Raw genomic sequence first — 12231 nt, 5'->3', positions numbered from 1 at the left:
CAAGTCGTTACGAACAAGGGAATCCGCGACCAAGTGAAAGAACAAGCCAACGAGCCTGGTCCGACGAACCACAAAATAACGACGAAGGCGGTTGTCATGGCTCTACTGGTAAACCCAAACCTATTCTACCCCCCACTGTATGCTCTTTCCACACTGATTCATTACAATACGTTAGTTCTAACAGGGGTTTTAACCCTGCGCTGAGCACAACGAGTACTCCACAAACTAACCTGTTGCTTTATGCTGGCAGCATTGGCGTCACCGTAATTGACGGTCGCCTGGACACCCTCGTATGAGGACCTAGCGCGGGCGCGGACACTGGCTTGTCTCGTGTTGATTATATCATTGTTATGCGCATATAGCGCACTAGTCAAAGAGTTTTATTAATTGGCATATTCTCGCAGCAAAATAAATAGAATATATTATATCTATATATAGTATAATAATATATAATAATATCAGGAGTGAATAATAGAGATTCTTTATTATTCACTCCTGATAATATTTAATATATAATATTATTTATTAATCGGCATGTTCTCGCAGAAAAATGCATAGATATACCTACTGTGAGCTCGTCCATGTCATAAAAATTTGGTCGGCTGGACACCCTCGTATGAGGACCTAGCGCGGGCGCGGACACTGGCTTCTCCCGTGTTCCTTATAATATGCGCATACAGCGCATTAGCAAAATATATAGAATATATATCTATATATATGATAATTATATATGTAACAAACTTGCCTTTTTGCCGACAAGACGTTATCCCGGGCCTAATGTTCGGCCCGGGTATAATTCATTGACAGGAACGACCACTGGACTAACGGAATCCACACGTAATTCATGAGACGCAACGACAACGTAACGGTGTGCACACCGGGTGCCGGGGCTTTTATTACACACTGTTGACCATCAGGCCAGCGGCAGATAAAACACACCCCGTGATTATACGTTATTTTGTGCTGAAGGCGCGAATACAGCAATGAGCCGTGCTTAGCTAATCGGCTACACCCGACATGATCAGCTAGCAAGGCGGGCAAGCCACCAACAGCTAAAGATCAGTGGGAGGGTGAAAGCTTTATTGCTAATGCTCACCAAGCGGTGTGTTCCTTGCCTTGCGTTGTGTGTTCTGTAGTCAGGAAGGAGGCAGCAAGCGGCGTGACCCTCGTCCTGCGTGGTGTGTTCTGTAGTCAGGAAGGAGGCAGCGAGCGGCGTGATCATCGTCCTGCGTGGTGTGTTCTGTAGTCAGGAAAGAGGCAGCTAGCGGCGTGATCCTCGTCCTGCGTTGTGTCCGGGCGTAGACTTTCGACTGAGCTCCGCTACACCCTACATGGTCAGCTAGCAGGGCGGACAAGCCACCAGCAGCTAAAGAGCAGTGTGAGGGTGCGAGCTTTCCTGACTAAGCCAAGCTGGCTTTGTGTTGCTTTGGAGCTGGATGCGGCAGCTTATATACAGCCGTGAGACATCACGTGGTCACAGCCATGGAACCCCTACGTGTGACCTGCAGGAGTCCCGTCCAATTAAACTATAGGTCAAGTGGTCCAGCATGGCTTTCCTTTCCAATCCGCTGCTAGCCCACGTGGCTACGAAGCCGTACGTCTTTAAGGTTGAAGTAATGCTGACGCATGCTATAGTGTACGTTGCACGGCGGGTCGAATTCGCTACACTGCCCTCATCTTTCTCAAGTCCTGCTTGAAGAACTCGCATGACAAAACGTAGCAAAGACCCGCAAGTCAGTGCTAGTGGTGCATTCCACAGAATCGGTGCGCGACGTCCTATGACGTCAGAGCTGAGATCTTCTCGACGATGTTTGAGACGGCCGTCGTCGTGCCGAAGTACGACTCGAGGTACTTTGGCAGGAAGGCGAAGTAGCCAATGATGCTGTAGAAGTGGAAGCAGACGCCCAGCACGACGCAGACGTACCGACCATAGGTGAGCAGACGCCTCATAGCGCGTAGAAACTCTGCAAGGTTAGAGCAACGCGTGCGTACATACAAGAAAGATCATAATTACGGAAAGAGTACGTGACGCTAACACGTTGGAATTTCAACGTCTACTACTTTCGGTTTACCCATGATGAATTTAATTACGCATTTCTTCTGTAGATAATGAGCTTTTGATATGATTCTATAGTACGCAAGAATTAACATTACACCAGGAGTTTATTAATTGATCAACTCCTAATTACACGAGAGTAGAATATTTAGTGATTACTGCGAGTATATATAACAATTATCGTAAGTACATATAACAGTTATTGTAGGTTCCCCGTTCTGCCGGTGATTCCCCGTTCTACCTCGGCGATCCCCCGTTCTGCCGGTGATTCCCCGTTCTGCCGGTGATTCCCCGTTCTGCCGGTGATTCCCCGTTCTACTGGTTATTCCCCTGCATATCCACGCCTCTTCTCTGTAGATGGCGCCCTTATCAGCGAAACTTGCGTGCGTGCGTGCGTGCGTGCGTGCGTGCGTGCGTGCGTACGTGCGTGTGTACATGTGTGTAAGTGTGTACTGTTCGTTACCTCAAACTTTTCCACGTTGTTAACCTAAGGTAGAAGGGGTGGTTAGATGGTGAATCTGCAGCTTGCATTGCATAATCCCAAGAGTACATAATAATTTTTTTTATTATGTTATGGTTATGGTTATGGTTGGTTGGTTGGTTGGTTGGTTGGTTGGTTGGTGAATATGGTTATTATGTTATGGTTATGGTTTTATTGGAACAAATTGTTTGGGACTTCACCTGAAAGTGTGCGTTTGATGGTTTGCGCGCGCGCGCGTGTGTGTGTGTGTGTGTGTGTGTGTGTGTGTGTGTGTGTGTGTGTGTGTGTATATATATGTATGTATGCATGTATGTATATAGAGTGTGCCATGTAAAATATTACTATCATTTGTAATAGTAACATTTATGTTTTATACCGAAAGCGGGTGTTAGGGTAGTTTTGCTGCCAGTGACATTTGGAGGTCTTCAACCTGTTAGTAACACTATAGAATTTTTTTTTATGTGTAAACACTTATTATGTTACAATTATATACAAATATATTTAAATATTTTGTAATTTTGAGTGCGTACTTAATGCACCTTGTTGTAACCGCATGCTAACTGTGTGATGGGGGATATATCGGTGCTATATTGTACCGTAGGTATATTGTGTTTGGTTATGGTATTAGGCGATTTTATATTCTTTCTCTAACGTGTTGTCCGATAAACGCTAGAAAAGTGAGTTGATAATGGCTGATATCATGCACCCATCTATATGCTCATATGTATAAATAGTTCTAGTATAAATAGTTGTTGAATAGGAGCATAAATATCCACATGATCCAAATGTCCATTATTTGCTCTTGGCACTAGTAACATTATAGTTGTTGTACGAATTTATTTCTACTTAGAAGATGGTTTTATGTTTAGGTTTTGTTATGTGTACTGAATGCGCTTAAGTTTTATTAAATTTATTTGAATAAATATAATGATGTCAGGTCAATGAGTGTTCAATCTCGAGTAATTCAATTAAATTATTTTTGGCTGTCTTTATTAATGATGGGATAGTGCCTACCCTGGCTGGCGCAACACAAATAAAATTTAAATAAGCCAATAGATGGCTATACGTGTTCAACATTCAGAAATTATCTGTTTAATTTAGAAAACACAAACCCACCTGTCATTTTAATAAATCATAAACTGTCTACGCTTCTTTTTGCACATGCCTATAGTATCTACTAAAATGGAAGAATATTTTTGTTTAAGTTATAAAAAAAATGTAAAGCAAATATTCCTCGCTGTAGCCTGATATGAATGATGATATCATTTCTTTCTATAATAACGATAAAAGAGCTCTAGCTGGCTTACTTAATGCGAATGAGATAAAAATCAGCCAGTAGGCTCCAGAGGGCGATTTGTGTCCAAATGATATATACACCTGCATATCATTCTATAGTCGCTATTAATTAAATTAGATAGTATCTTGTTGATATCATTCATTTCATTTAGAGAGTACATTTAGAGAGTAGGCCTATATTCACCAGTCATAACCTCTCTAATTATCTCAAATTTTATTACAGCACAGTATAGTGATAGACCTGTGTTAGCGCATGCCTAGAGTATCTGTCGAGCCCACGGCAAAAGCCACATCTCGGCGTGCCTCGCGCACGAGCAAAAATTCGCTCCCGCGAAAAATCCACCGTCGGTCTTGCTCACACGGCATCCATCTGTCTTTTTCCTCCGCGGATTCTTCCCACGCGCGCGCGCGAACGCAACCCCATGTCGACGCGCGTGCGACGCGACGCAACAGAAAAACGACCGAGATTCGTGAGAAAGAGAGAGGGGTGCATGCGACGACGTCGCCCCGGCGACAGCTCGCCGAGCAGACGTGCCGCCTCTCACGACTGCCGCGCGCCGTGCTCGTTATCGTTCACTTCCGCCGACAGCTCGTGCTTCTCGACGCCGACGTCGGCCGTCAGCAACGCGGGGCCATCTTCGCTAGACGACTCGCTCAGACTGTATCTTCTTCAGCTGTCCCCATTAGAATTCTTTGTCCCCCTCTGCTTTTATACCCTTCTTCAACTGCTGCCGCTTCTCCATTATTCTTCTGTTACTCTTTTCCTTTCTCTCTATCGAATCCTGCCGCGGTCCGCCGTTCGTGCCTATTGGTGCGACCATGCCTATTGTTGACTTCTTTTGGTCCTCAGCTGGCTTTATGCTCCAGGCAAACGGGAGGTCCAGGAGTGTCACCTCCCTTTCTGGGGTTCTTCTAGCGGTCCCATGATGTCGATGGCCACCCGTTCAAATGGAGCTCCTACTTCCGACTGTTTTAACCATCCCCTTTTCAACCCTTTTTCATGTTTCCTCCGAGCACAGACAGTGCAGTAATGCATGGCACCATCTCTTGATATCCTTCGTGTAGTGTGGCCAGTAGAACCGTTGCGGAATGCTGGATCTACTCCGTTTCTCTTCTTGGTGTCCTGCTGTACGATGGTAATGCAATTGCTGAAATATTTCTTTTTGCAATTCCTTAGGTATTACCAGCTGAAGTATGGGATGAGTCGGCGTGACTGGCGTCTCCCATCGTCTATATAATTTACCTTCCTAAACTTGTAATTGATTCCACTGCCCCCAGTACGCGTTTGCATCCGATCCTATTCCTGCAATTTCTACAAACTCAGGTCTGTCCAACGCCGCTTCTTTTTGTTCATTGAAGAAGACAATCACAGGGTCCTTATTCTGTAATCTCCTAATATTTTCTTATTTTATATTCATATTTTCATCATGGTCCTCCCCCTGATCCTCAGGATTCTCTCGGCGATTCTCTTGCTCCTGACCCCCCTCGGTCACTACCAACACCTGGCCACGCTGCTCTTTATCCTCACATGAAGAATCGTCTCTCCTTCCATTACGACAAGGTGGTTCATCTCTCCATGTGGAATCCTCTGTTCCCCCACTACAGCATCTTTACTACTTTCTTCGTCTTCTTCGCCTTCTTCCTCTTCCCCTGAGTGCATCTCTATCGTTGGTCGGGTATCCTCTCCCATCATTCCATGCCTGCTATCTGGGCAGTTTTCTTTAGGGCATTTCCCTACGTCTTACGTGACAACGCAACCGCATTCTGGTGATTCTGTCTTTTCCGGTGCTCAATTTCAAAGTCGTACGTATCTAATGATGCTATCCATCGTGCCACCATTCCGAATTTGAAATTGACCAACCAAGTCAACGATGCATGATCGGTTCTTATCTTAAATAGTCTTCCCCCTAGATAATGGTGGTACTGTTTGACAAATACCACTACGGCTAACAATTCTTTCTTGGTTGTACAGTATCTCCTCTGCGAGTGGTTCAGGGTCCGACTGGCGTATGCTACTACCTTCTCTTCGCCATTCTGAATTTGCGACAACACAGCTCCTAAGCATGTATTGCTTGCATCCGTATCCAGTAAGGTAAGCTAATATCGGCGCAGAGGTGAGCGATCGCTTGAGTTGGCCGAACGCTCTTTCCTCTTCCTCTCCCCATCTAAACTTAACTCTTTTTTCGCCAGCTGCGACAGAGGCGTTGCTATAGTAGAGAATCCAGGTATGAATCGCCTGTAATATGAAGCAAGTCCTAGAAAGCTTCGAAAGATATTTCTACATTGACGACAACAGGTACGACACAGGAAACTTTGGCTTGCTAATATCTGACTTGACAGTTGAGAAAGATGACGCAGATTTCTGTTGTGTATCGCAGGATGCCGTCTCTAATGATATGCATCTAACTGTGCTTGTGCCATCACAGGCGGTTGCCATGTCTCTTATAGACAGCTCTTCATCACCGGATAGAACGCTACAGTTCTCGTGTGTATCAGACAGCAGTAATCCAGCAGCTAGCGTCACCTGGTGGCTGAATGAGGATGATATTACGGCCGACTCCAGTCAAACAGAGGAAGCGGGTTCAAGAAACAAGACATTTACAACAAAAAGTATAATGAGTTACAGGTTTTCAACGGAAGATATTGACAAAGAACTTCGTTGTCATATCTTTATTCACCAACGTTTACCCGAAGAAGTGTTAACCGAGATTTTGTACATGGCAGACACCGTGACCATCATCAGCAGTAACAACTCCAGTGATGATGACGTCATTATGATCGAGGCAGAGAAGCTGATTCTACGCTGCAATGCTGACGGCTATCCCCAACCATCTTACACGTGGTTGCACGACGACCAGAAGATACAAGCTGCATACGACGAGGTGGTGATCGAGCGAGTCGAGTTTAAACACAGAGGATTGTATGCGTGTATAGCAACTAGTGTGTTTGGAGCATACATGTCGAGTAACAAGTTGATTGTGACCGTGTTAGTGCCAGCCAGGAATGCTACAATGACGATAGGGGTAATAATGTAGACGGTAATATGACGATACTTGCAGGATCCCTTGAGGTTAGCTGCACTACAGGTAAAAGCTTTTCGGGAGGAACAGTAACATGGAAGCTTGGTGATACATCTGTAGACGGAGCTAATACTTCACATGTCAGTGAAGTTGATGGAACTATAACGACGTACAGCAAACTAACGCGTACGTTTACCGCTGATGATCACGATAAAATACTTCCCTGATATGTTGACATCCACGAATCATTCCAGTCACTGTCTGCCGATGTTCGGCTCAATGTTATTTACATTGGAGAAGTCAGAGTAAGCGGCGATAGTCAGGCAGGCGTTATGAGTATCAAATACGGCAGTGCGCTGTGGCTGCTCTGTAACGCAGACGAAACCCCCGAGCCAGGTTATTCATGGCTTTACAACGAAACTGTTATCCCAGCAAAAGCCAACAGAACGTACGAGAGAGACTCTGTCACCCCTGTCGATGCGGGCGACTACGCATGCGCAGTCTGCAATCTTGCAGGAAAGGTATTCTCAACTAATACAATGTCTGTGGTCGTTGTCCCTCCACCACAAACATCAAACATTGGACTTATTGTCGGACTGGTCATTGGTGGCTTATTATTGGTAATCCTACTCATCGTCGTCGTTTTAATCCACCTGAAAAAGAGATTAACATTAGAGACAAATACTCTGTTAAAAGGCGGCGCACAAGTAACGTACGAAAACGAGGACCACATCATGGACCAAGAGCCACCAGGTGGTCATAAGCCGGTGTTCTCCACCCAACCAAACAGCAAACACCATACAGTAGAGGAGTATGACTTCGGTATCGAGGATATCTCGATCACATATGCAAGTCGTCACAAACAAGGGAATCCGCAACCAAGTGAAAGAACGAGCCAACGAGCCTGGTCCGACGAACCACAAAATAACGACGAGGGCGGTTGTCATGGCTCTACTGGTAAACCCAACCCTATTCTACCCCCACTGCATGCTCTTTCCACAATGATTTATTACACGTTAGTTCTTACAGGGGTTTCAACCGTGCGCTGAGCACAACGAGTCCTCCACAAACTGACTGTCGTTTTATTCTGTTACCGTAGTTGACGGTCGCCTGGACACCCTCGTGTGAGGACCTAGCACGGACGCCGACACTGGCTTCTCTCGTGTTGATTATAACATGCGCATACAGCGCACTAGTCAGAGAGTTTTATTAATCGGCATGTTCTCGCAGCAAAATATATAGAATATATTATATCTATATATAGTATAATAATATATAATAATATCAGGAGTGAATAATAGAGATTCTCTATTATTCACTCCTGATAATATTTAATATATAATATTATTTATTAATCGGCATGTTCTCGCAGCAAAATGCATAGATATACCTACTGTGAGCTCGTCCATGTTATAAAAATTCACTACAACTTATTTGTATTGCTACTTTTACAACATTTCTTCATAAAATCTAAACGGCAGTGTACACATCCGCTACACGGCCGAGCAAACGTTGTACTGTATTAACAGTTCTTTTCTATAATAACACATGTTATATATTATTGCTCGATGTTTACTCAAACTCAGTACGAAATTTGGAATTTGGAATTTGCACTAACGTAGGCCTACTGTTGGCATCCTTACTTCAAAACAACTTATATTTATCTGTACGCCGGCACCCCGTCGGACGAAATTTCGGCGAAATTTCCGAAAGTGTAAACTTTGGAGCACATTTCTGGCTTAATGAGAACATTTCGTGATGTTTTCATACTGCAAGTATATGCTCACAGTAGGTGTATGTAGGCCTTTTGTTGCGAGGCACTTTAACATGTGTGTTTGTCACTGAAATTACTCAAAAAGGTAGCACTGTATGATTTTAGTGGTATTTTATTATCGGCATTAGTAAATCGTTGACGAAGACAGCAGAATATCACAACCACCTTGCTTGATGTGGTGACGTCACATGTGGTGATATCCAATCATAAGTGTAGCATCATATCACAAAGCAGATACGTCTCAAGTATTCATGGGTTCCAACTTGTTTATAACGTACACCAACCTCGTCGCTGGCTGCTGTTATGCGTTTATCACATTGTGCTGATATGTGCTCAATATGCATGAAATCAAGAGCTAATAATAACAGATCTTATTATTAGCTATTATATTATAATAATTATATTAGTATATTATTATAATAGTATTAATTATTAGCTCCTGATGAAATGAAATTGCACGAATGCGCAAGAAATCACAGTGCATATTACACTAAAAATAACGAAGGGGTAGACATAATTGTAGTACTCATGCTCTACTAGATATGAGACATCTAATCTGATTCTGGACTATATTAAAAATAAACAGCGGGCGAGTTGACATTGAATTGAGTTTATATTGTACGTTCATGCCCGCGCGCAAACTCTTCACTTACGAAATGTACCAATAAAATATTATTTTTCTCAAGTTTATTATTTTGTTGCTTGCTGTTATTGCGTTTGACATAAAATTTCAATCCTATATCAGAGAACGATACCTATATGGACATATACTTTGCGCGACAGGTCGCCGACATGCCCGCCCTTACCTACATTAATTTAGAAAGGAACCCGTGGCAGAGCAGCAATTTTAGCTTCTGATAACTTCTGTTTATTTTGTTTTATTGATTATTTAACCTCTAAACATTTTACCTCTGATCTTCTACTTACACTTAACCTTACCTTTCACTTGTATTTATACATATTATTGCAACAGTTCTTTTAATTTAGAGAGCACACACCCAGTCACTGTAATAATCATAACGTGCCTAGTCGTACCAAAATTCCCTTGTATCATCACAGCAGAACTTGTTTGCTTGAACAGCCCAGCATCTTCAAAATAAAATATAATTGCTTTGTTTAATTTATTCGTTTAAAATGGAAGACAGATACTTATTGCAGTATATTAATAAGAAACCTTACTAATAGGACGTCCTAGCTGACGTAACACTAACAAGATTTAAATCAGCCCAATCGATGGCGGTATGTGCATATATGCAGACATCGCGCTTTTATAAAAAAATAAGTGGAATAGGTATTTTAATGGAATTATACTTTCAATTTGAACACCAATCTCCGGATCTCGCACTATTGTACCAAATTTTCCTGTTGCACCGCAAAAGTTTGCATTCGTGCATGCACAGTATCTACTAAATAATATAGTGTGGTGACGAAATTATACATTTAAAATGGAGAACGAATGCTCGACGCAGTAGTGTCACATAAAAAATAAGCACCGATGCCTCTCTTAAATAATGATACGGCGCCCCGATTGACGTGACACTAACAAGTATAAAATCAGCCAATAGCTGGCGGTATGTGTCCTCCGTGATAGATGCAGTAAGAGCAGTAACTGTTGTCCTGTTATTTAGTAGATACTGTGCATGCACGAATGCAAACTCCTGCGGTGCAACAGGGAAATTTTGTACAATAGTGAGAGATCCGACAGAGATCTTTCGTGACAAACTAAGAGTGGGCTTCAAATTGAAAGTATAATTCCATTAAAATACCTATTCCACTTGTTGTTGTTTTTATAAAAGCGCGATGTCTGCATATATGCACATACCGCCACCGATTGGGCTGATTTAAATCTTGTTAGTGTTACGTCAGCTAGGACGTCCTATCCGTCAGGTTTCTTATTAATCTACTGCAATAAGTATCTGCCTTCCATTTAAAACAAATAAATTAAACAAAGCAATTATATTTTATTTCGAAAATGCTGGGCATGTTCAAGCAAACAGGTTATGCTGTGATGATACAAGGGAATTTTGGTACGACTAGGCACGTTATGGTTATTACAGTTACTGGGTGTGTGATCTCTAAATTAAAAGAACTGTTGCAATAATATGTATAATTACAAGTGAAAGGTAAGGTTAAGGGTAAGTAGAAAGTCAGAGGTTAAATGTTTAGAGGTTATATAATAAAATAAAATAAACAGAAGTCATTAGAGGCTAAAATTGCTGCTCTGCCACGGGTTCCTTGCTAAATTAATGTAGGTAGGGGCGGGCATGTCGGCGACCTGTCGCGCAAGGTATATGTCCATATAGGTATCGTTCTCTGATATAGAATTGAAATTTTATGTCAAAAGCAATAACAGCAAGCAACAAAATAATCAACTTGAGAAAAATAATATTTTATTGGTACATTTCGTAAATGAAGAGTTTGCGCGCGGGCATGAACGTGCAATATAAACTCAATTCAATGTCAACTCGCCCGCTGTTTATTTTCAATATAGTCCAGAATCAGATTAGATGTCTCATATCTAGTAGAGCATGAGCACTACAATTATGCATACCCCTTCGTTATTTTCAGTGTAATCTGCACTGTGATTTTATGCGCATTCATGCAATTTCACTTCATGCATATTGAGCACATATCCGCACAATGTGATAAACGCATAACAGCAGCCAGCGACGAGGTTGGTGTACGTTATAAACAAGTTGGAACCCATAAATACTTGAGACGTATCTGCTTTGTGATATGATGCTACACTTATGATTGGATATCACCACATGTGACGTCACCACATCAAGCAAGGTGGTTGTGATATTCTGCTGTATTCGTCTGTGTTATAAAATGTGCTTTTGCGGGAGATCCGAGATGAGGAATAAATCATTGTAAGCACGGATACCAAACTAAATCTGCAATTTCTAATATTTAATTAATTATATAATTCCATAAGCGTTTAATTGAACAATATTATTTAATTATAAAGTTTAATAACGGAACATTTTCATGTGTATCACATCTCATATTTGTTGACGAGTGAACAAGTTGATATCTTTTCAATATATTGTGAACAACGATTTACTAATGCCGATAATAAGATACCACTAAAACATACAAATTAATACCGCCAAATCTATATCTAAAATCATACAGTGCTACCTTTTTGAGTAATATCAGTGACAAACACACATGTTAAAGTGCCTCGCAACAAAAGGCCTACATACACCTACTGTAAGCATACTTGCAGTATGAAAACATCACGAAATGTTCTCATTGAGCCAGAAATGTGCTCCAACGTTTACAAAGATAAATATAAGTTGTTTTGAAGTGAGGATGCCAACAGTAGGCCTACGCTAGTGCAAATTCCAAATTCCAAATTTCGTATTGAGTTTGATTAAACATCGAGCAATAAAGTATAACATGTGTTATTATAGAAAAGAACTGTTAACACAGTACAACGTTTGCTCGGCCGTGTAGCGGATGTGTACACTGCCGTTTAGATTTTATGAAGAAATGTTGCAATAAAAATAAGTTGTAGTGCATTTTTATAACATGGACGAGCTCACAGTAGGTATATCTATGCATTTTGCTGCGAGAACATGTCGATTAATAAAACTCT

The 12231-nt window shown here is 41.9% G+C and overlaps 1 protein-coding gene across 3 annotated transcripts in view; it reads left to right on the top strand.

Annotated features, from left to right (window-relative positions):
• LOC106818223 overlaps positions 1-8074 on the top strand; it is an 8778-nt gene extending 704 nt beyond the window's left edge. Inside the window, exons 1-3 of one of the 3 annotated variants that reach the window (XR_001395166.1) lie at positions 1676-1933; positions 5806-5925; positions 7953-8074. Coding sequence is in view for 2 of the 3 variants with exons in the window: in XM_014822946.1 (XP_014678432.1) it covers positions 7186-7902 (717 nt within the window). In the remaining variant the exon portion in view is untranslated. Of the gene's footprint in view, positions 1-1675; positions 1934-5805; positions 5926-7131; positions 7927-7952 lie in introns of those variants that run through there. The other 2 variants (XM_014822945.1, XM_014822946.1) reach the window with 2 other exon arrangements.
• The last annotated feature ends 4157 nt before the right edge of the window (positions 8075-12231 follow it).

This window comes from Priapulus caudatus, unplaced genomic scaffold (assembly GCF_000485595.1).
Source record: "Priapulus caudatus unplaced genomic scaffold, Priapulus_caudatus-5.0.1 Scaffold2098, whole genome shotgun sequence".
NCBI lineage: Eukaryota > Metazoa > Priapulida > Priapulimorpha > Priapulimorphida > Priapulidae > Priapulus > Priapulus caudatus.
Note: the sequence above shows the minus strand (reverse complement) of the source record. Positions and strands in the feature narration are given on the sequence as shown.